Source organism: Pyxicephalus adspersus, chromosome 10 (assembly GCF_032062135.1).
Source record: "Pyxicephalus adspersus chromosome 10, UCB_Pads_2.0, whole genome shotgun sequence".
Classification (NCBI taxonomy): Eukaryota; Metazoa; Chordata; class Amphibia; order Anura; family Pyxicephalidae; genus Pyxicephalus; species Pyxicephalus adspersus.
This window is the reverse complement of record NC_092867.1, coordinates 42,835,746-42,861,941: the sequence shown is the minus strand read 5'-3', so window position 1 is coordinate 42,861,941 and position 26,196 is coordinate 42,835,746. Positions and strand designations below refer to the sequence as shown.

The 26,196-nt window shown below is 39.0% G+C and overlaps 1 protein-coding gene across 4 annotated transcripts in view; it reads left to right on the top strand.

Annotated features, from left to right (window-relative positions):
• The first annotated feature begins 11,613 nt into the window (after window positions 1-11,613).
• DLG5 (discs large MAGUK scaffold protein 5) overlaps window positions 11,614-26,196 on the top strand; it is a 62,204-nt gene continuing 47,621 nt past the window's right edge. For 2 of the 4 annotated variants that reach the window (XM_072425155.1, XM_072425153.1), the window contains exon 1: window positions 11,614-12,363. In XM_072425155.1, coding sequence (XP_072281256.1) covers window positions 12,066-12,363 — 298 coding nt within the window. In that variant the 5' untranslated portion in view covers window positions 11,614-12,065. The remainder of the gene's footprint in view (window positions 12,364-26,196) is intronic. The other 2 variants (XM_072425156.1, XM_072425154.1) reach the window with 1 other exon arrangement.

Sequence of the window (26,196 nt, the reverse complement as noted above, 5' to 3'; positions counted from 1 at the left end):
TGTGAGCATGTTTCTGACAAAACTGCCAGGCATGGACTGAAGCTCATCCCTGCATACTAGAACTCTATTCCCGACCACTACTGCCCATGCCCAAAATCAGGATTTCCTGTCTGTGCAGTACATCTGTCAGAAATCGGGTCATACTACATTCAATGTTTCCCAGTTTTGTGCATGTGCAGAAAAAATACCAGAAATCGGGTCCCACTGCACATGTTCCTTTGACCCTGGCTCAACAACCACACCAAACAGCTACAAAAGTCTGTTCGTGCAGCCGAACGCGAGTGGAGGAAATCTGGCCTCAGCACTGACTTCATGGACTACAAAGCCAAGCTCCAAAGCTTTAACACAGAGCTCAATGTCACCAAACAAAATTATTTCTCCGCAGTCATTTCCTCTCAAGCCTCCAACCCACGCAACCTCTTCTCTACAATCGACTCCTTCTTCGACAAAACATCCTTCTTTGCCCAAGACATTGCCACCTACTTCAGAGATAAAATAGACAAAATCAGACATGATGTCTCTGCCCACCGAGCCACTCCAACCATACCCACCCCAATGTGTCAATGAAGTCCGTTCAAAGGCATGTGGGGTATCTTAAATAGTACATGTGAGCTTGTCATTCACCAATATCCAATTTAATTTCACCAATAAAGGACCCATTGGTATTGATGGCGACTTCCAGGCCTGGGCCAGTGTTATTCTACCCTCTAGGTCCAGATAATTACCAAATTTCCTCATGTATTTTGGCAAAAGTATATCAAGGGGAAGAGAAGTTTGTACCACCAAGGTGAGAAGGTTAAATACCTTTCGCCAGAATTCTTGTGCCACCGGGCTAGACCACCAGATATGTTTCATGTCCCCTATCCCTCCACAAACCCACAACAGAGGGTGGAAGAACCAGTGAAACATTTGGCTATCTTAGTAGGTACTAGGTACCAGTGTAGCATTACCTTTAGAACTTTAGAAATATTTGGGGCTATCTCGGTCCACTCCTCTAAGTCCCATGATTGGTTCATTTCCCTTAGGGTAGTTTGGAGGAGGGGGCCGACAGAGTAAATAGTTCTGTCCCAAGTCAGCCAAGGTCATACAGGTACTTTAGAATGCTGTTTTGCAATATGGGAGATGACTCGAGTTTATATAAAAGAGCTGAGCTGTGAGAAGCAAAAACATTCTGAACGGGGAAGATCTTTATTTTAAACTAAATGACTAAAACTCAATATGTACTTTCCCCATATAAGGTCCCCAATTCTTTAAAACCTGTTGCTACTCCACCAAGCAAACCGGTGTGGTGGCATTCCTGAAGAACTCCGGATTCCTCCAGAGCGGAGCAAGAGGTGCATAAGCTATGCTAACATCTGGATGGCGTTTCACTCTGTCCCAAACTGATAGTGAGTACTGTAGGGATGGGCATGAAATCTTGGGTCTTACGCAGTTAGGTATCCATATGAGGGAAGCAATTTCTGTCTCTTTATGGGGCTGAGCCACTATATCCATCTATTGGGGCCGTTGGAACCATAAAGTAGTAAGGGAAAGTTACGCAACCTGCCCAGCCTCATGCTAGAGCCTTCAGCTAGCCACTCCCAAACCCCCTTTTACTTTAGGGGAGAGCATGGTTGTACGATTGATGCAACTCCCCTTACGACCCCAAATTAATTCCATGACCTTGGTTTGGAGCAGTTCGAGTGACCTTAGTGGGATCAGTATAGACAATGTTCTAAACAGGTTCACTGCCGCCAGCCTGCCCAACCAGACCATCTGGTTAGATCCGAGAATATTTGTTTGAATAATGGACCTTAGTTTATGTTATATAGCTCTTGAGGTCTGGAGATGAGTTTTATCCTTAGATACAGTAAGGCAGCTGTATGCCACTCCAGGTCAAAGGCCTGTTTCAGGGAAGCAGTGGTGGCTTGATCCAGATTTATGCTCATGTACATTGACTGAAAGGTTAGACCGTAGGCCTGATATGTCCAAATTTTTAAATAGGTTAGGGGTAGTATTTAGTGGTCATGTAATGTACTTTAGGATGTCGTCTGCGAAAAGGTTGCATTTGTGTTCAACCCCTCTACATATCGACCCTCTAACATCCGGCAAGGTGCGTATTGCTATCACTAGCGGTTTGATCGCCAGAGTGAACAGCAGGGGTGATAGGAGGCAGCCTTGCCTGGTGCCCTTTTTGATGGGGAATTTCTCAGACAAATGGCCCCCCAAGGAGACTTTTGCTTTGGGTGATTTATATAAAGTAGATAAATAAATTCGACTCAATACGTAAAATAGATAATCCCACGGCAGACTGTCAAAGGCCTTTCGGAAGTCTATGGATAGAAGCTTGTTCTTCTGGTTGAACTCCTGTCCTAGTTAGTGGAAACTGCTGAAATTAGGTCTATAGACTGCCTGGTTTGGTCAGGGGCTTGGTGAAATGGTATGAAACCGACCCGATTAGGATGGATGTAGCTACTGAGAAAAGAGTTCAAGCAGAGGGATAAGTATGATAGGACGACAATTGGGGACAGAAGAAGAGTCTTTCTCCGGTTTTGGAATTGCACTTATGTGAGCTAGGTTGGCCTCGCCTCGCAAGTTCTCACCCTCTCTTGGGGCATTAAAATATCCCTACAGATGGGGCCCTAACTTAATACTAAATTTTTATAGTAGGCGTTTTAGAAGCCGTCAGGTCCCAGCGCACTATTAATTTTAAGGTGTTTCAGTAAGCTTTTTTTTTATTTTTATCAAAGAAGAGAAGCTGACAGTTATGTGTGACAGGACAGCAGGTTTTGATAGGTTGAGTTTATTATCTTGTAATGATGCAGCAATAAAAATTTAAGGGTTATGAGCAAACAGCGTCCCCTAATTGCACCTACATTTTTTAATTCCTACACCTCCCTTTTCCAGAGAAATTGGGGTTTTAAGAAGGGAAGTAGACAAATATACCAGGGAAGCACATTTTGATAGGTAGAGATTTTATCTTAAAATGTTCCCTAGTGATGACATTTTAGGAGGGGGGTAGCTCTTACGCCTATATTTTTGTTTACCTACACCTCCCTATTCCAGAGATATTGGGGTTCAAGGACAGGAAGCAAACAGGTATGTGTGACAGGCAACTTGGCTTTTAATGACTTGGGTTTGTCAAATCATCATCCAATCATATGAAAGATGTTCCTGTGTTTGCTTATCTGGTATTGAAAATATTATTGAGAGTAATGTTAGTCATTATATCCAAATAAAGAAACAAATTTATAAGAACAAATTTAGCTGTAACTGATTTCTAGTGCTGTGTTGCAGACTTATTGATGTGCCCCTCTTCTTCCAAGGTAAATATTTCTTAGGGTCATCCCTCACTTCCCACCCACACACCCTGAAATCGGTAAAATACTGCAGAGGGTGGCTCCACTCTACAGCATTTATGATCCACCCACCAGAGGAGAGGGTAAAGTGTGAAATCGATAGACTCGAGGTGGTACTTCCTCAGGCTCCATTCCCAGTCCCCACTTAATATATTTTTCTTGTTGGATAAGTTGCTGGTCAATGTCCAAGACTATATACGTACATACGTGTCCAGGACTCCTTGTAACCCTAAGTATCTATATGCCAAAATGGGTAAATAGTAGCTGTTAAAAAATTCACCCATTTTTCTTGTTTAGAATATTATTGCCAACCTAAATCTTTCTGTATAAGTCTGTATCACTCAACAGTATTTTCAGATTAGGTCTCTAGGGAAAACAGTACATTCTAAGAGGAGCAGAGAAATGGTTTCAGTTGGTAGCGACTTACCCTCTGAAGCTATTAAATAGGTAAAGGTCTATTTAAAGAAAAAACAAGTTCTTGTTTTTTTTGGGTTTTTTTTCAAAGCAATCCATTATCTTTTGAAGGCCTGTTCACACTTGTCCATTTCCTGCTGAAATATGTATTTGAGGTTACTATAAACTTAGTTCACATCTATGTGCTGCAGCTTTGTGTGGTTTTAATGCACTTAAATATACAGTATTAGGCATTTCCCCTGCAATAAATGATACAAGCACAAAGTAGAAGCTTGATGCAGCTCTTCTTAAGGTTTCATTCACTCCTATGCATCTTTGAACACACATTAATGCATATGTACAGGTTAGCTATATATCTGTTGTTAGTGTATATCCGTGCATTTCACCCCCTAGTTTAGGATTTTAGGTTCATTTTCCTAACATGGATTCTACTATGAAGAAGTTTAGTAAAGAAGGGTTAAAGTTTGTCCCCAATAATACAAGAGCTCAGATTTAAAGTGAAAGATGAATGTAAGAAGGTGAGCTTATTGTAGATCTCCTTAAGATACACGTGGAGAAGGAAGCAGCTAAGTGGATCTCCATATAGTTTGTGTAGGGATGAAATAAGATGAGCTAAGAACAAGATCTCCTTATGATATGTGTGCAGGTGGAATTAGACGGTTCATAGACATTAAACGAAAGCTAACTGATAAGGTGATGATCTTATGTCTTCAGCAGCAGGCAAATGTCGGGAAGCCAAGAGATCTTGGCAAGAACATTGATGAAATGTGTTGAGAAACCTCTCTTGTTCTTTTTTGAGCAGCAAAGTTTAAATGTCCAAGGACACCTTTAGTGTCTTCTACCAAAATGCATTTGTAAACTCTCTGTTTTACCATTAAAAGATTTGTTTACAATCTTTTGGTAACCCAAAACTTTAAATAAATGGGCTGCCCTAATGTTATAAACATTTGTGTTACGCATTGCAAAGTAACACACCCCAATGTATTGTATGAGTATAGTGTAAAAGGGACTTGAAGCGTACCTAAACTCAGAAATTTCACTTTACATAAAAGGGTAGACACCTCTTTTATGTAAGGTAAAAATTCTGGGTTTTTTTTGGTGCAACACCCTTTTTTTAAGCAATTTACATCTCATTCATGTCCTCTGATTTTCTTACACAATTGGTTTGCTTGGCTTTATATTCACTCTAGATCAGTCATTCTCAACCATGGTTCCTCCAAAGGTTTCTATGGGTTCCTCAAGCTGTGGCTAATCAACCTATCATTTGAAAACGCCTGCATAGTTCTTTGGTTAATGTCACTGGGTAGAGCCAGCTGCAGGACTCTAATGATGTTTGAAGGTGGCTATAAAGATGATATTCTAGCCACCAATGTAAATGCAATCTTTCAACTGGCTAATAATTAAGGTTTTATGTGGGTGATTCTTGGGACCTAACCTTTATTTTTGATGGGTTCCTCTGGGATAAAAAGGTTGTGAAAGGCTGTTCTAGATGTATGTGTGTATATATTACTAGTTGGTAAATGTTTTCATTCTTGGACCAAATCAATTCCAGGTGCGATGGAACCCTTAGGTTCACCAACAATTGTTTATCTTCTCCAGAGCTTTAAGAAATCAGGCTTATTGTGCCAAACCCTGTATCTTGTAGGTACCATACAAACACATACCATCCTTATTTATTGCTTGACATTAGCAAATTAATTCATGAACTAATGGATTTAATGAAACACTCAAACGCATATGTATGTTTGTTACTGATTACATTTTAATCCATTTAATGTTATTTAATCCCCAGTTTCTGGATCTTTGTGCTATCTGAGTAATGTGAGTCATGCAGGTAAAAGATCTCATAGGTGACATCACAGATTTATGTACAATGTTATATGTATCAGTTTTAGTACTAATTACTGTTTATTTTGCCAGTAAATGTGATCTGGTTGGCTGTGCAAACTATTATTTTAATATGATTTTAGGAACAAATCATTTTTTATCAATAGGATTATGTATATTTTGATAGCTGTCCATGTAGTATTGTTGTACAGTAATTCATCATGCATCTCCAATGTATTCTGACAAGTACACTGATCCACAGCTGGAAATGCCTACAGCTGCGGGGCTAAAACCATGACACTTACATAAAGTGACACTTCACATACCCAAAATCCTACATACCCTGAGACAGATCTGGGAGCTCGCTTCTGGTCACAATGATTCTTCTTCACCTTCAGGCTTTTTTTTATACTCACACTTGGAAGACTGTAAGAAAAGGAGACTGACAATGAAAAGAGCTTCTGTTCTGTAAAGTAACAACACAAATTCATTTAGACATCTAAAATGTAGTTGATCTCTATATGTAAGTCTAAAATGTAAGTTGATCTCTATATCTTACTTTGCTATTGCTGTAGCTGCTGGGATTTTATAAACTAGTTAATATCATGTTTTCAAATAAAAAAAAGATTTTTTAAACCCCCAAAGGATTTGTATTTGTTCTTGTTCACGTTTTGAAACATAACATGGCTTTGTCTGGCAGAGTCTTAAAGGTCTTGTCTCTCCTCTAACCTGTGATTGGATGGTAAACATACAATTTTTTCCACCTAGCATGCTTGCAATGCAATATATTTGAGCTTTCCCTCAATCTGTACATCTGATATCTACTGTAAAAAAACAATAAAAGGATAATACCAAGTCATAGTTGGGTCTGATTTAATAAGGCTCTCCAAGACTGGAGAAGATAGATTATGATATCCAGGGTGATCCATAAAACCACTTTGGCAAATGTTTTCAAACCTGGACTAGATCTATTCCTGGTTTGCTGGATCACTCAGGTTCACCCATGATAGTTCTTCTTATATCTGATATGAGTTCAGGTTCAAATAACATTGAGACATTGAGTTCTGGCAACATGCTGGCATATGCCTGTTGTTGTGTATTTTGGTATATGTCTGTGTGTGCTTGTCATGCATTTTATTGTTGTCTTACCCGTTCTGGACTAATTGCTAGTACAGGAATCAGTAAAGCAGACAAGTACAGGCAGTTATACCGACTTCAGATTACCATCATCTTTAGAGAAAAGAAAAGAGGGTACTTTAGAACACAAATTGATAACGATCTGTTTACCAAAAAAAAAAAAGTACGAAAGTCAGAGTTCATTTATTTCCATCTTTAGAACTTCCCTGGCTCTCTCCGGACTTCAGGCTGTTTCTGTGCCCTGCCAAAAGTAATTTGTATTATTATCAGCACGTATGACATTTTTAATTTATTATTTATCGTAGTAATACTTTGTAGCACTACTGAAAAAGCCATTTACTTGTTGATAAAAACAAGAGGACTCTTGAAACTTGAAGTGGCCAAATATGATTATTAATATTAATAGTAAATGGCATGTTGATCGTCCATGTTTTAAAATATAAATGGTCACACAACCCGAAATTCTCAACGTGTCAAGCAACGGCATGCTGGAACTTTTAAATTACACCAAAATTTTCAAATGAAACCAAAAATCATACCAATGACACACCTTGAAACGTATCATATTTTATTACAAATATGCATACAACGAACAGAGATCCAGAGTCGAACCCTAACATTGATGGTCCGTTCCAAAGACTATTACACTCCTGCTGCTTATAAACCTCCTCAGGAATGAGTGGTGTGATTACCATACCCATCAATATCCATATTACCTTAAATTCCATACATAGAGGGAAATCAAGTAGGTTGGCATCTTCTACACATGCTGTAGGCTACTTTCCATTTCTTCAGGGGGTTGTAGCGGTAACTAAATTATGAGAAAAGTATAAAAAAAATAAAAATACAAAATGCTATATATGAAGGCAAGCATCCGGCTTGGCAGTGAGGAGGCGAGTGTACGAGCGCATATGACTCCAGCCCGCGGTAAACCGGCTCGATATAACGGCGCGAAAAAGTACGACCAGTGAGCGCAGATTTCATTGATAAATTAGGCCCATTGAGTTCTGGCAACATATATGCCTGTTGTTGTATATTTTGGTATATGTCTGTGTGTGCTTGTCATGCATTTTATTGTTGTCTTACCCATTCTGGACTAATTTCTAGTACAGGAATCAGTAAAGCAGACAAGTACAGGCAGTTCTACCGACTTCAGATTACCATCATCTTTAGAAAAAAGAAATGAGGGTACTTTAGAACACAAATTGATAACGATCTGTTTACCAAAAAAAAAAAGTACAAAAGTCAGAGTTCATTTATTTCCATCTTTAGAACTTCCCTGGCTCTCTCCGGACTTCAGGCTGTTTCTGTGCCCTGCCAAAAGTCATTTGTGTTATTATCAGCACGTATGACATTTTTAATTTATTATTTATCGTAGTGATACTTTGTAGCACTACTGAAAAAGCCATTTACTTGTGGATAAAAACAAGAGGACTCTTGAAACTCGAAGTGGCCAAATATGATTAATATTATTAATAGTAAATGGCATGTTGATCGTCCATGTTTTAAAATATAAATGGTCACACAACCCGAAATTCCCAACGTGTCAAACAACGGCATGCTGGAACTTTTAAATTACACCAAAATTTTCAAATGAAACTAGAAATCATACCAATGACATACCTTGAAAACTTATCATGTTTTATTACAAATATGCATACAACAAACAGAGATCCAGAGTGGAACTCTAACATTGATGGTCTGTTCCAAAGACTATTACTCTCCTGCTGCTTATAAACCTCCTCAGGAATGAGTGGTGTGATTACCATACCCATCAATATCCATATTACCTTAAATTCCATACATAGAGGGAAATCAAGTAGGTTGGCATCTTCTACACATGCTGTAGGCTACTTTCCATTTCTTCAGGGGGTTGTAGCGGTAACTAAATTATGAGAAAAGTATAAAAAAAATAAAAATACAAAATGCTATATACGACATGTCTGGTGTAATCTAACTTACATTTTTAGTCTAATTTGATAAAGTTTTCCATCATGGGAGTACTTGGGTGCTCAAACAAACCTGGAATGGATTTCCTAAAAAAAAGTTGCTATTAGTTGGCAAAAGTTTTAAATCCTTGATCAGATCCATTCTATGTCTGGATTGCCCAGGTTCCCCCATGATATTCTATCAGTGTTTCTCCAATAGGGTTTCTCCAAAGGTTGCTACAGGTTTCTTAAGCCATGAACAACTTGTGAGAGATTTAATAAATCTGGACTAAAATCTTATGTTCATATATGTTTATGTCTCCGAAGCTTCTGCCTCACAATATCTAAAGGTAGACAATGGAACCATTCATCCCATGCTTCCTACTACATGGGGGCCTCAGAGTCCCCACTATAATTGTCTGTAATTTATGTATCTTCCCTTCCAATTCATGACAAATATCTGGAGACCAAAGGAGCCTTTGGTATTAGTAGTATTGTCATCTTAGGGTTCAATAACTTTTTTGGTCTGCCGTAAAATCTCTGTATTGATATTGATTACATTAATATAATTTTTTATGTTGGTTGTGTTGATATCAGCATTGCTTTGGTTGTGTTATTTAATTTATTTTTGCACTTTTAAATTTGTTTTTAGGAGTATTGAAATTTACTTTTATTAAGTGAGAGAAGAAATATATTACATTATTTATGTTCCCTTAATCACAGTACTGCTTAAAGGTGGATAGTAATACCCATTTAAAAAGTTTAAGAAAACTATATTCAGTTATTTATGAGACAGGTAACCCAAAGCTGCAGTGGCAGACCCTAAGGGAGTTATTGCTATTTGGTTATGGGACATGAATATAGGACCATTTTAAGATACAGTCAAGGTGAAAAAATAAATGTCAATCCTCTGAGCACTATGGGGTCTATTGATAAAGCAGTGAATCTGAAATTCACTTAAACATTCCCTAGTGGAGAATCTTCTAGGTCCATGTGTTTCAATGGCAGTGATTGATTCTTTACTAGGGAACATTTAAGTGAATGCCAGATTCATTGCTTTATAAATATATATCTATAGGTACTGTACTTGTCATTGGATGTTCAGAGAATGCATGTGGGAATCACTATCCTAGGAGAACGATAGCTTTCCTGCCTACTAAAGGTCCAGCCAGCTTCTTGCAGAATAATTTTTGACATGAGTTTAGCAAAATGCTATATACAGTAATACAAATCTGTCAGGATAGAATTATTAAACTGCTTTTGGGAATGCTAATGTCTGGGTCCAGCAGTTTGCTTCTCCACCCCAGAACAACCACAAGTGAGGATGTCACATACTTCCTTAAACCTGGGGTACTGTCACCAGCTGTAGTGGAGGCAGGAGCACTGGGGGGTATATCTGCTGCTGAGTGGGGGGCATGTTACAGACACCCCATCAGGTTTGTGTGGTTATTTACTGGGAAATATACTTGCCTTACCCCAGATTATGCCCACGGCACCTACGCAAGGGTGACATTACCATCCTCCCATGGGATCCCTGGGAATGATACTACCAGTGTTGCACCGTGCTGACTTAGCTCCTCATGAGAGTTTTAGGGTCTTGGCATTCCCTAAGATCTCACTAGAAAAGAAGTGCGGTCACTCCCGAAGTATAAAAGCCTCTATAAAGTAAAAATTGTAACTTTTTCCCCTAAAGCATGTGTTTTTATTTCACTAAAATACCAAATGACATCTGGAATCACTGCACAGTAGCTGCTACAAGTTACTGAGTTTGTGTCCCATGACCCTTCTCCCTTTCCCTGCAGAATATTGGTGCTCCTTGGCTACCTTTAGCACCAAAATTACAGCTCTGCTTTTTCATCAATCAGTCATTATCTACTTTTCAGGGCCCGAGTTCCTAAAGCTCTTCAAGACAGTAAAGATGGATTGTCATGGGAGAACCTGGGTGATACAGCAAAGCTGGAATAGATTTCTTAACCAAAAATGTGCTATTAATTGGTAAATGTTTTTAATTCTAAAGTAGATGCATTCTAGGTTTTCTGAATCACCCAGGTCCCCGTATGATAGTCTTTCTTGAAAGTTCATGCTATTGGGATGAGGGGGCATTAAAGCCAAACTCTATACTGGACCACCCCTCCATCCCCTTGGAGCATGCCTTGCCATCTTTATTTGTTAAATGTGTATACATGCCTTTTTACAACAGTCCTTTTTTGTGATATATCTTCTTCCTTCAGCTGGGAGTAATGCCTAGGAGTGGACTGGGGCTGGGCATTACTCACCCCGGAAGAGCGTTGGGGTTGGATCACAAAATATTCTGGGATAGTATTAAAGTGGAAGCTTTTTATAGTTTTCCCTATTGCAACAACGTTTGCTGCAATACCCACCTTCAATCCAGCGCTGTTCCCAGCAGAAGATCTGCTCCTCCAGCAGGTGGCACTCTTCATCCAGCTTGAATGATAGCCAGTGTCTGCAATCACCTACTGTGCCTTCATAATGCAAAGAAATAAACCCCCAACTACTCAACTATCTCTAATCCATCACGGAGTGCTGCCATCTTTTCTACTTCCCGAAGACAACCTTGGGCCACCTTGATCGTCTTGACATAACTTTCTGCAATGAAGCACTGAAGTGGGACTTTAATTCCCATTAAAATGCAGGTTTAGTGCTGTGAGAGGTAGCATCAAGCAATGCCCCCCCCTTCACTTGAATGGACTCCACACAACATAAGTAATCTCTCTGGAGGTCCCCTACAGGAAGTCTAGTATTGGGGACACCCCAGCAGCCATTGGTTGTATAGCTTGTGTCATGGAGGAGAAATATTGGGCTATGGCACACGTCCCCTGCTTGCTGCTGTTGTCACCACCTGAGAGAAGTGACAGAGCTGATAGTCACAGGCAGGCAGAAGGGGAGGGAAAAGAGGAGGAAGCTGCTCAGGGAGAGGAGGGGACACAGGAGGAAAGGACTGCCAGAAATATTGTTAGTCCTCCGGGAAAGGAATCCTCTCAGACTTGTGGGACAGAACATTGATGGAGGAGAGGCTTGTGGTGACTTTGCTGGGCTTTTCTAGTCATGTAGCAGGAGACAGAGGCTGAGGAGGAGGAGGGAGGAGAAGAAGGTTTTTTTTTTCTTTCCGTTGCTGACTGGGAAGACTTTAGAAGGAAGGAGGGAGAGGAGCTGGAAGATTTTGAGGTGAGGCACAGCATGCAGCTCTGCAGCCCTCCCCGGCTGGGCAATATGGCTGCTGCTTGCAGGCTGTGTGCAGGCAGAGGATACAGCCGGCCCGGCTCGGCTCCTGTGCTGGCTGGACTCTGAAGGCTCCTGCTGGGCCTGGAACTCCCTAGGACTCCATAACAGAGGAGGAGGAGGAGGGAGACTGAGCGGTTCTTTACCCCCCACCCCTTCCCCACCATCTCCCCTGGGCAGCATGGAGCCCAAACACAGGGAGTTACTCCAACAGTGCCACCAGAACCTGGTGGAGTCCGTCACCGATGCCGACAGGTTGCTGACCCTCCTGGAGGAGGCCGGCACCCTCACCCTCAGGGACAGGCAAGAGCTGGACACCAGCGGCCCCACCGACCGCGACAAAGTGGACCTCCTGCTCAAGATGCTCCTGGTGAAAGACAAGGACCACTTCCAAGACCTGCGGGTGGCCCTGGAGAAGACTGAACCCCACCTCTTATCCATCCTTTACCTGAACGGCATGGGAAGCGGGGACACGGCAGGTGAGACACGGGGGAACCAAGCTCAACCCATTTTTGGATTTAGGTGAAAGGCGTAATTGGAGCTACGAAACCAATAGAGCAGCGAAGGGTTAGAACCAACTTCATGGTGTCTGTGGTCATCCGGTGTCACCAGGAATAAAAACAGAACAAGAATAGAGGGGGGGAAACTTCCAATGGTGACTGTCCAAGAGGGCATTTACCTCCCATTGAAATCCTCTGACTTCTTGTGATGTCTGGAGTACAGGAAGTGGCGGGGAATCTCTCTAAAGAGGCACAGATGACGGCAGTGTTTACCCATCCCATATACAGAAAAGTTTGGGCTTTAGATATACTTTAATAAGTTTTCACAAGTTTCGGATCACATAGCAAATCATTTTAGTATCTCATTGGGAAGATTTCCCATCACTTCCTGTCTTCCAGATGCAATAGGCAGCAAACAGAATCACCTTTCAGGCCGGTGTCACCTGATTACGTGTCCTCAGTGGACGATTTGCCTTCCACTTTTCAGTTTTCCCCTTGATGATGGTGGTCACCAGGAATATTAGGAAGATAGGGGACACAAACAATAATATACACCTGACAGGGGTTCTAACCTTTCACCCTCCATCCAAAACCAAGCTTCAGGCCAATGTTTGTTAATAGGAGTCCCCAGGATGTCCTTTGATTGGACCAACCATGCAGAGAGTTTCCCGGTACCCCGATCATTGCTCCGATTGTTCTGTAAAGTTGGGGCATCCATAGGAAACTTTACAACCTTTATATTGTACGTTTGTTTTATTGTATCATCGACACAAATCCCAGATGCTGTTGTTTTGGTCATGGTGGGGCTGTTAGTAAATATTCTATTTTTGTTTCTTGAGTAATAAACTTATTTACTTATTTAATAAACTTTATTTCTGCAGTGACAACACCAGGGAAGGGCTGTTATCTTTATATATATTACTAGGTGACTTCATAAAATTGTGACTTTCAGAGAGCTCAGTGTTTTGTGACCCCCAGTACACTAGCAGTCAGGGAATTCTGAAGTTCTTTGTTGTTGCGTTGGATTTCATTGCTGTAAAAGATGTAGGTAGACTGTATGTCGGCATTGGTCGGGGGGTTGAACTTCTTGCTGCTGATTTCTATATTTGCAATGGTTTGATTTCAGCTAACACAAATATCAGCAAGGATTTATGGAATCGTTAAAGCTCCCTAAATCCACCCATAAAGAGGGGATAAGTTGGGTGCTTGCTTGGCAATGGGGGGTAGAAATATTGGGAAATACCCCGGTCATCCAAAACCATTGCCAGGCTGGTATAGCATTTCATACAATGTAGGACCAGCAGTCTGACCACCCAGATCCAGAACCTGCAGACAGGAGAGAAGAATATAAGGTAAGTACTTGTACTCATTCCTTCCTAAACCATACAAGCAATTGTAGTGCAAGGTGGGTGGGGGTGGTATCCCCAATCTCTCCAGGGAGACTCAGACAAAACACAAACTGATTTTTATTATAGAGGGGAAAATTTAGAATTACCGACACTCTTTTATTGCTGTCTGTACTGATTAGCAAACGTCCCATTTCTTGCAAGGGTGTCACATGAACAGGAAGTAAGAAAAACATTCCCCAATGGGGTGACAGCAGGATAATAATGCCATTTTCCTTGGAAAAATGAACACAACTTATCCTGTATGTTGTGTTTTTGTGTAAAGACTCAAATGCTTTACCAGTCCCTTAACAATGTGGGGTGCTGCCATTCCAGCTTGCACATTCACTTTTAGTGCAGATGTCACATCTGCTGGACAGCTGATAGTAAGCATACATGACAGATAGGCAATAGACATCTAAAGAGGTACTCCACTTGTAGGCAAAGGACAGAGAAGAAGCATAATGGTAATTGCTCAGAGATGAGCTTTACATCTTCCCCACTATATCTGATACAAAATATTATGTGTGTATATTTAATATGTTCCTGCAAGGCTGAAAAAATATTTGGAATACTTGCTGCTTCTTCTTCTTCAATACTTATTCAGTAAATGTATTTGCCGCAGCCACCAATCATATTTCAGTTCAGTGTGGTGAGATGAGCCGAGGTTGAGCTGTGATGGGTGGCTGTGAGTTATGAAGGCTGTGATGGGTATAATCCTGATTTTGATATTCTGGTCCCGGCATTGATAGTGAGAACATTTTACACACAAATGTTGATTTTCTTTTTTCTTCCAGCAGAAGTTGTTGGTGAAGCAGCTGGAAGTGCTGACTCTGCAGTCTCCAGCTAATGTCCCTTTAGTGAACAAACAGAACCTGGCACACTTCCAGTTGTAGTTTTCTGGAAGCAGCATCTTGTGAATGCGGTCAGGGTTTTCTAGGTATCCAGAATCTTTGTGCTTTACTTTATAATGAAAACTAATAATAATAAGTGCAGCTGCCTTATTTAGAATTCTATGTTTTGAGCTCCTAGACTAAGGCAAGTAGTATTTATTCTGCGTGTTCAATTTTCCAATTCTGCTTTGAAACTAGTTGATGACTATAGCCATTCAAATAACTTTGGATTCGGGTTTTGAGTCCCATGCAGCCCTTTGCCATTTTCTTTATGGCCCCTGCAAACATTGGTCAGTTTTGGTGCCTGCTCAAAACCTTGAAAGGAAAATATTTAGTTTGCATTCTAGCAATAAATTATTGGTTTATTAATTTTATACTATAAGTAGTCCCCTGCTTACATACTAGATAGCGACTGTAGGTTTGTTCTTATGTTGAATTTGTATGTAAGTTGGAACAGGTACATTATTTTAATAAATGCAATTAGGACGGATGTTTGTCCCAACATAATATTATGCAGCGTGGTGTCAGTTACTTAGTGAGTTAATCACAAACAAAGCAAAAAAAAAAAAACCCTTTATGGAGCCTAGACATTCATTACCTTCATGCAAACCGCCCCCCTCCAAGCTACCATTCTGCACAAGAGCCCCATTCGTACCTAAGAGGCGTCCGCATGTCGGATGTCCTTAACACGGGGACTACCTGTATTTGTATGTTTTTGGGATTCCCATACCTTTTTTTCTTTTAAGTTTCTTGTTTTATTTCTGATCTTTTTTTATAATGGATCAGACAGAAATGAAATCTGAAAATCATTCTTAATAGGGCTGCGTGAAAGCATTGAGTTGTAAAAGGGCTGTAATAGCGGTGATCTCAGCAGTCTCATACACCTTGTCCCACATCTATGAATGTCTGAGTGTCCCCAATCTCCAGAACTCCTTTAGGTTTGTTGTTGTGTTTGCAGCCTCTGACAGCTTCCTGTAGCATTGCATTCACAGAAAATCATGTGGGACCTTTTGGTGATGTCAGGGCCAGAGTAAGTTGACCACCACTGGTTTAGAGATTGAACAACATGTTTGTGTACTTAACAGTAAGCTGCTTTGTAGCCGGCCATGGTTAGCTGATTCTCACAGATGTATGTTAAGGTTTTTTTTAGGCCTGTTTAGGATCGGTGTAAAACATCACTACTTAACCCAGGCTCACTCAGTCAGTTTTTTATTTTTACATTATTTTTAAGTTCTTCATTGAATCCCACTTAAAAGCAATGCAATCCATTTTAAACTTTAACTTGTTTGACAATCTATGGTAATTTTTTATTCTGTTTGCTGATTTTTTTAGCATTCAGATTTGGCTTAGATTTTCTACACACATCTAAATCTTATATTGCAGACTGCATGACACAAAGGTATACCAAGGTACAAAGTTGAGCCCAATGTTTGCTTTCCTAAAGCACATTGGTTCCATCCTCCTGGTACTCGGCTTTTTCAAGAGGGTTTCCAAAGTAATGCTCCAGATGGCAACAAGGAAACGGTTTTAATTTATTCTACAGCAATTGTCTTTTCTTTACTGATGCTGTGTGTTTTGCTTCAGTAAAGATGCTTCAGCTGTTGAGAGTTAAACATAGGAAATATTTGTTGTTTTCTCCAAGCTGCTATAGCAGACATGTCTGAAAATCCTGCTCAGTAAATACATTAGGAACATATATGTTGTTGCAAGTATTTATTGCAGTAGAATTTATTTTGTCTTCCTGTATATACCATGGGGAGTAAATCATTTTGTTTACTTCACAGATCCCTAGAAAACCACCTTCCCCTCTCTAAACTGAGCACACTGCAGTTGCTGCTGGTGGATTCCCTGGATTCAGCTGCCACTTCCTAAATACAATACAACATTCATTAACAATCAAACATGGGAAAGAAAATTCTGTATATTTACTGCATTTAGACTAACTTTCAAAATTATAAGCGGCTATGTACAAAGCTGGCATTCAGTGTGTGCAGTTTTGACACATTTGTGCAATATTGGTAAAAGAAATGAGGTGCAGGTATAGTTTTACAATTCTCATAGATCTTTCAAAGCACACGTAAAGCCTTTTATTTGTTCTGAATAGAATAGGGAAAGGTAAAAACCCCTGATAGTTTTTCTGCCTGTGTCCTTTACTTTCTGTCCTATAGACACATCAGGAAATAAAGAAAATCTGTCCTCGAACTGTCATAATCTTGAAAGATGTTCCCCTATTGGGAGATTTCTCCTCTTTTCATGTTCTGGTGGACATCCTAACTTTTTTGCAAAGATGATTGACATAAAGAATCACTAGGTACCCAAACATGGCGCCTTGGCCTTGGAATCCTTTTTGCTGTTGAACATTAGCAATCAGGGCAACTTTTGGTTTCAAATTTTCCCTAGACAGTGTCACCCAGTAGAATTGAGGGCTTCTTGTACACAAGATCGGCCAACTTTCAAATATCTATTGGAAACCTTGGGAAGATTTGTTAGGTGAAATATCAATCTTTCCTGTGTAAAGATTTGGTGCCACAGTGCATAACTTCATGTACATAGAATATCTATAGCCCTGATGGATGGACATTTGTCACCCATGAGCACCAGGACCAAAGTGCAGACATGAAGGTTCAGCATAAATGTCATGTTTGCTGCTTTTTTTTTTTTAATTTAGTCAGTATAAAAAATAGCATTTGATGCTGTCCGTGATTTATAATCTGCCGTGCATGAAAATGTCCTTCCAATTCCTGCATTTTGATTGGCTGTTTTTCTAATCTTCTTATTACTGAGCCATCACCATTTCTATAGAGTATTAACGTCCACAGCTGCTTCCCATTCAGACATTGCCCTTTCTCTGACTGTTCCAGTTATTTTCATCATACCCCTTGGATATGAAAATTACAACTCCGTGCATATGAAATGTCAAACAGAATACTCAGTTCTGATAAATTATAAACCTTCCTGGTTATTGGATGTTTGCCTTAAAAAGGGACGTGTACTAATAATGATTTCATTAGATTTTTTGGAGTACTGAAGAAAATGAAAAAATGATTCTGTGTTGCTTTGTAATCTATCTGGAGCAACAAATCACATACCCAGACAACAAATCCTTCACAAAGTATTAAACACAGTGCAGTTACTTTAACCAGTGACATGAGAGAATCTCTCCAGGACAAGCGAGAAAGAGAATATGCTACACATTGTACAGAATTTGTGACCGGATGCTAATCAAGTTTGCCAAATGAAAGTTATCTAGGTTTAGCAATAGCCTATTGTGTACCCATACATTAGTAAAAAGTTTTTTTGCCATATAATTTTTTATAATTCTGTCCACCTATTTTTGTGATTGGCATTCCTACACTGCTCATCTAGACGGTTGGTCTTTGAAGCTTGCTCTGATTACTCTTCTCTATCTATAGTTTGCTTATTGATCAATGATCAAGCATAGTCACATTGTTCATTCAATATATGGAGAGTAGGTGACACAGGAAGGTCTAAAGCTGAAGAAGGTAATTGACTAATAAAGTATGGTGATTCTTTTATCTTTATTTTAACTGTGCTTTAAGGTACCCTGACGTTGACAAAGACTCAAGGCCTGGCATGTCATGCAAACCTGACACTTAGATTTTTTTAAGTAAGATATTAATCAGTTTGTTTACAGGTTAAGGTACAGTGTTCAGCTTCAAGCTTTTAGGATTTGTCGAAACCGCTTGTGGTTGATAGTTGTATAGTCATAAATCTACAAAAAGGAAATTCGGTGTCCTGCAGAGCCCTGGCTACCATGGTTTAGCCCAGTTTTGTAATGATTTCTTCCTTCTTAGGCAATTGATACATAGTACTTATGTCTATTTAAACACATCTCTATTATTATTATTATTATTTATAATAATAAAGAGTATTTTATAGCACCAACATGTTACGCGGTATACATTAAATAGTGGTTGCAAATGACAGACAGATACAGACAGTGACACAGGAGGAGGAGAGGACCCTGCCTATGCTCAATGTTCTTTCTTATTTTTCAACAACCTCTCTCATTTTCAGTATCAAAAGGTCTCCTGAGTACCTTCCTCTTCATTGTTCATATGTCTCAGCTTTAGTTTTGTCACTGATAACTTTTAATTGTTTGTTGTCATTGTACTTTGAAAAACATTTCGCATAGGGACCGTGGATACAGCATTATGTCACACCTGACTTTGACTGGTCAGTATTAGGCTACGTACACCTGTGCAATGGTTCTCGTCTGATAATCTGCCCAGGGCTGATATCGGACGAGAATCTTGCGTGTGTACAGTGCTCGTCATCCATAGTCCGAACGACCGCCCTGGTGGATCCAAAAAGGATGGACGACAAACAATCGTAAAGCAAGTGAAGGAGAGAGAGCTCAGCAGGGTACTGCTCCATCGTTCTGTATGTACTGCACTCATTCATGCATCCTGCAGTCGTTTGTCCCCTTCCAACAACAATTATTACACATGTGTACAAAGCTGCAATATTTGTCGTTGGAAAGGTTCTTTCACGATCAGTACTTTCCAATGACAAAGGACTACAGGATGCATGAACTAGTGCTGTACATACAGTGCCATTCTGCTCTATAGAGATGGGAGAACGACGGAGCGGCTCCCCTCTGCGCACTCTCCCCCTTCACTTTCATTAAGATCCATGGATCCACCAGGACGGTTGTTCGGACACTGGACGACGTGTACTGTACACACGCCAGATTGTAGTCCGATATCAGCTCTGAGCCTATTATCGGACCAGAACCATTGCACGTGTGTACCTAGTCTAAGTATTTAAACCACCCAGGAGTACAATCAATTTTGGCTTGTAGTTGTGGGTTCGTGATGAGGGCTGTGACCCTTTAGGTTTTTCTAGGCTCATCCCCAACCAGACCCCTGCTCTCTCCCCTTCCTCCTATTTTTGTGTTTATCTGTCTTCTATGTATACAAAAGTGCATCCTATATATCTAATGCAAGTGTTGGAGTTGTGAACACCAATTTAGGTTTTATTATTGGATATTGTAATATCCACAATACACGACCTTTACCATTGCCTGAAGACTCCTGAGATGGGAATTTCAGGGTGTTCCCCCTCTTATTGCCTCTCCCCCCTTTTTTCTTAACTATGGTTTTGTTTCTGTTGTATTTGTATGTTGGTGGCCTTGTTTGGATTGTTATTTTTTTTTTATTTAAAAGCTATTAAAATACAAAACATTTTGCATTCTACCTATATTGCACTGTCCTGCAAAGTTACTTTTAATAGTATGTGGAATCTGCATATTCCTGGTGACTGCTTGTTCCTGTTCCTGTAGTCAACCAGTGATATCACCTCACTTGGATTTTTAGACAACAGCCTAACTTCTTTTGGAATGTTTTGTACCCACCATTCTCATAGTTTGGGATGAAGAAGGTCTGTAGCAGTCACATAACTGCAGAATAATAGAGGTACAGGGAGAGAGGGAGCTTTCAGCCAATACAGCTTCATACACTAATGCCTTGTATTAGTATTGCATTATACAGCACTGCTTTATACCCTAATGCTTTATAAATAAAGTGTATTATTAATAATAATAATAATAATAATAATAATAGATGTTTTTGGATTCGTTATGGATTAAATATTCTTTTGGTTGCATTTATACTAAAATGTAAATCTCACAGCCTTGATGGTCTCTAAATTCTGAGAGTTTTCCATCCAAGCTGGTTTATATATGTATTTATTAAACAAATCCGTGACACCTAAGCCCCTGTCACCCTGTATTTAGGATTCTTCTTCCCCTCCTCTCCATTTAATATTGCCATCTATTGTGTTGTTGCCATCCCCCATTTTTCACTTTCATCTTACTCTTAGTTCTTTAGTTTCATTACATAATTGTTTTAATATGATATAGGTTATTTGCCACTTTGTTGAACACTCTAAGCTGGAGGACAAATTGATTTTCATCCCTCTTTTTTTTTCTTGCAGGCAGATCTGTCTCAAGCTTTAGAGGGTTTTTCATTTATTGTTTAGGGAGCTTCCCCTATTCTATGCAAGGCATCACTATGTAAAACTTTTTTCATTTACTATGTCAAAGAATTTGCTTTGAGCATATGTGGTGTTATATGAAGCATTGGCCATTCTACACCTTGACCCTGGTAAAGCCATCACCTCTGTGTGGTATTGTCTCATAGGTTTCTCTACATCTGACCCACATAGCTTTACACAGTTCTGATATTCCCAACTTGTGGACCAAATAGGGGCTTCTCAGCATTCGCAGTTGAAGAGATTTTTCCTCCTATAGACCACATATATTTTTTTTGTGAAAAACTGAACATCATTTGCACAAAGAGCTAGCCTGCAAGCTTTCTACCTACCGTGCATCATGTTAGAAAATATCCATAGAATCAGTATTAAAAATAAAAAGCTTGCTTGGCACAACCGAGAAAATATCTGATAAATAAGTATGTGGAATCAGTGAACAAAAGTCTCTCGCCAAATCCTTTTCATTTATTTTCCTTCCAGCGAGCTGAAGCTATGCTTGTAGAAGTGGATCCTAAACTTTGTTCAGGCCTGATTTTCCAAGGAAAGGAGTTGCTGACTTTCTATACCCGCCTTGGAACGATGGAGAAGACTTAGATAAGCAATGATGGCAGACTGACACTGACTGTGTTTTCAAAAAATATTTTGAAGCAGAACCTAAAGCAGGTTATGTATACATGGAGATAAACGCTTGTCCTGTACATCAGACAGCAGCTGAGGAAGCGAACATGTATGTTATTATCCAGAAAACTCATATATATTTGGAACCAGTTACCTATTATTCTGGTATAACATTCAGTATTCAGGGTTTACATATTTTATAAAATTTAGTGTTAGTATATCAGAAAGTAAAATGGGAACAAATACCAGTTTCTGCTTTCTATTTATTTTTCCCTTTGTATTTGATGCACACATAGGGATATATGTGTATGAAATATGTTGTTATAATTTATGACCATTGTTACCCTTTCCCTTCTACATGTTTTGCCCCAGCCTGTTCCCGGATGCAGACATTGAAGAATGGCTGTAATATTACACCTCTGGAGTTGCTCACTAATACAGCACACCCGGGCTGACTGGTTTTACCACCGATTAACAACAAGCCTTTGTTTTGTTGTGTCCAAAGTGCATTGTCATTGTACTGTAGCCTTTAACTCTTTCACAAGGACAGGAAACGGCAATCAAAGAGTTAAAAGCGAAGGGAATGATCAATGGTGTATTTTTACACCAATTGTGAAATGATAGAACTTAATCTGCTGCTGTGTTTCTATAGAAACTTTACAAAAAGTCTGGAAATGGAATGAACTTTATCTGTGAATGATGGAAGGGGTTAAATGATGCAATGCACAGTGAATCTGTGACAGTAAATGATGTCATTTTATCAAAGTCAGGCACTTGTGTTAGATTGTAGTGCTGCAATTATCTTTAACCCTTTGAGGCCACTGAGGAGCCACACTGGGCCCTGCACACTTGATGCTGCTACCAAGTACAAATTTACAGATCAAAACGAAATTTAATTTTTTCATTTGAACATAAAATATAAAATTATTTTATTTCCTTTACCAAGCAAATATATCTTAAAATAAAGATCATATTTTTAAACCAGCAAAACCATGCAAAAATTTCAGGCAACCTGAGAATTAAAGATCCGGTTTATTTATTAAAATCATGATTTTTTTTGTTTTTTTTAATTTTCTGGTGCAAAATAAACTTATGATTGCCTTAGTGTCATAGTGCAAGAATGGGCATGCAAGTCATAAGTCCCATTTAGTGTTCTTGTTCTGGGTTAGTTATTTAAAGTATTAAAACCATTTTACATGACAGTCAAGCAGTTAGGATTTTCAGAAGGTGTCTGTGATGACCGTCCTGTTTCTGTAAGGAAGATTCATGACGTGAAAGTTGGGTGTGGTAACTTTTACATATATATATATATATATATATATATATATATATATATATATATATACATACATACACACAATCTATCTAGGTACTGTAGACTATGCGGCAGAGTTACTTATACAGACAGAGGGATCTTTGACCATGTTACATAATGCAGTTCTGCATTAGTAAAAGTATTCTAAAATCAATATAAATCTTCCACAATCCACTTCAACATTTAGAGGGGGATGAGGAAGATAATTTGCCAGTACCTAAAGCCAGGTCTTCATCACTTTGCACAAATCGGTCTCAGCTAGGACCTATGCCTACCATGAATGCATGCCAGGGTCCCTGTTCAATACTTTGGATAGGCTGGAACTGCAAATGGAGAATAGAGCCATCAATTGTTATGAAAGGTGAATGTGGTGCAAGATAGGGCTGAATAATGAAGCTCTCAGAAAGGGTTGCAATAACCCATAGGAAATCCAGTATAGGGGCAGAGGGAGTTCATAGAGGACAACTACAGTAATAGTAATGTAATCTGTCCACAGGCCATATTCTGTTTCATATAGTAATCTGGGGTGATGATTGCATAAAGATACTTTGACCGGTTAAACTGTGAAAAATGGAAGACGGTTAATCATTTAAAGGAAAAATGCACAACTTATGTAAATATATAAAACAATGTACCTATAACTTAACCTAAATATGTTTTTTTGAAAAAATTAAATGACAATTATTTTATGCATGGTGTTTAAGCTCAAAGGTAGCAGTGACAACTCCTCTACCATACAGCAAATCTAGTCCTTGGTTATTATTAACAAAGTGACCGCAGCTATTAAAACTTTGTGTACTGTCATGTGGACACAGATCCATTCTGTTTCTGATTCTGTTTCAGGAAAATAGATACATATTTATTTGGTTGTGTTTAGTAATTACTTCAGCACCTGTGGACATGTGTAGAGAATACAGGCATTATCCAAATGTTTCTTTTTAATATGCCCTAATATAAAATTTTTAGGTAGACAGACCTGATCATGAACTACCCTTACATTGTATATTAAAGCTCTAATAATATCTATGACATCATATTTTATATTTTACTAAATTGGCTCTGAGGAATCACGCAGATCTAATAAAAGTTTATAATAAATGAAGATGTACCTCAAAAGCACACTGTATCTTCAATAATTATTTGCACACTTATTCCAAATGTTGCAAATTCTAGAATCCCTGAGAAGATCATTCCGACACAAACTGTTACAACCAAACTCCAGACAGATATAGAAGGAACACATTAATAGCCTTTCTTAGCCTTTATATTAATACATTAATAGCCTTTCATTCACAATAATACATGTGCAGACTAAAATACTTCTAGTATTCATGTATCACTTTTTTTTTGACATTTTCCTCTAGCAGTCCCCTATAATGCAGCATTCAGACTGGGAGAGGGAAAGGTCTGGACGAGGAGGAATACAACATGCAGGAATAAGAAGGATAAGTGGTAAAGCAGAGCGAGGAGAGACCTTAGTAGTCCAGTTAGTATTCTGAAGATGGAAGGAGTCACCACCATATTAAAGCCCAACTCCAGGCATAATAATTCTATTAATTAGCTTTTTAATAAAGCCTGGATGTAAAATTATTTTAGCTAGTTTTAAGTTACATAGAGATGTTAGGTGATTGTCGCCCATTATGAATGGATGTGAACGTCTCAGGAGAAAATCTGCTGTGTGCACAGTGATCCCTTAATGACTGTCATCAATCTGCCCTGGTGGATTGATGAACAAGCAAGCAGGGACAACTTCTGTGCTGGGGGTGCCGCTTACCTGCTCTCTCACCTCTATTTTCCGCTCAACAGAAAGTGTTGTGTTTGTACAGCGCTCGTCCATTTTCCTGTCACTGGAAACTATTACAAAAGATTGTTTCCAATTATTAAAATTTGATGTCTGTACAGGAGTGTACCTTAAACTTAAAAAAAATAAAAAAAAATAAATGAATTTTCTTGAATAGCATCACTCCTGCTGTACTTCCAGAACATGAATGCAGATTCTATAAACACTAGTGTTGAATTCTTATCTCTGCCCCCACCCTGTGCTTTTCAATTCACACAGTCTAAGAAAACTAAACAAAATCAGATTGTAGCAAGCCCGGATGTAGTTACATTTAAGGTAAAGACATAATAACACCCAAAAAAGTCAGTGAAATTATTGTGCCTAGACATGGGCTTTATCTTTTCATAGTGCCGTTCATCTAACTGTGCTGTTAGCAAGGCTGTGTAAATCTCAGGAAGGGATGGACAAATCATATTTGTGGGTGAAGGTAACCCAGCCCTTTTATATTTGTTTTCGATGTGTATTTTGGTTTTCGCCTGTGACTTTTATTTATTGCTGTAAATAAGTTAAATGACATTGTAAGAAAAAATAGTCTGATCACCTCATCTTTTTGTAGTTAAGCTGTTGTAAAGGATCATGCTAAATCAGGTTATTTCTGGAATAGGTAACGGAACCTAGGCAATTATTCACACACAAAGTGATAATTTGTGCAGTGTTGAAAAAGCATTCATTAATTTAACATCTTCATGGTTGTTAGTGGGAAGGTGCATTTAGGCTGGATTGCCATGTAAAGACTTGGAAAATACATTCAAACCTTGTCATATGGATGTTTATGTATATAAAAACACATAAACTAAAGATCTTCTGTCCTGATTTGTCCACATCTACCTTTGTCCAGACCTCTTCCTATCACTTCCTATGTTTTTTCTTTGCCCCCATCCCAGACTTTTCACACCCTCATAAACCTCTTTCCCACATATTTGCAGTCTTGTCAACAACCCATAAACCCAGCAACTCAATTTAACAGAATTGCTCATTCAGAGGATTTAGGATTAGAATTTGCCATAAAGAAACATATCACATAATCCATTTTTAAACTTTAATAACTACTGCAGCTGATGATTGAATAACCTTCTGTGATGTAACCCAACAGATTAAATTGTAATTTTGACCATACTTTAGCTTGCCCTAAAGTAATTCTAACCACCAACATAATCGTAATGAAGGCGTAGTTCCATTACAACCAGAAAAGTTTGGACATTCTCCTAAAGCAGCTGTTTATAAAATTGGGTAAAAAAGAAGTTATTGTCAACATATTTACAAATCATATTTTTTAGTGTATCAGAAAGTAAGATGAATTGTGGTTGGTCTACAGCAGCAACAAATCACCTTTTATTAACTTAAATAGCCCCCTAGATCGTTATGTTTATTTTTTTATTTGTAGGCAATGCAGAAAATGTACAAGTTTTGAGTGAGTTTTGTTCTTAACAAGAATGTGTAAAACCCCAGACACAGACCATTGGGAGACCATTGTCTCAACTTTTGCACATTCTAAAATACAAATACGGACAAATACAAACTGACTCAGGAGGTGAGGACCCTGCCCCAAAAGATGCAGCATTGCTCCAGTTCTGAAACCATTGGCTTTCAGCTTTATAGAAACATAAAGATTTAAGTGCTCCAGCAGCTTTGTCCTTTCTAATTAGAATATGTGAATATACAGTTGACAAATATCTAGCACAAGGATCAATTTAAGTCATGTAAACCTAAAGGTCTTTTTTTTTTTTTTTTTTTTTTTTTTTTTTT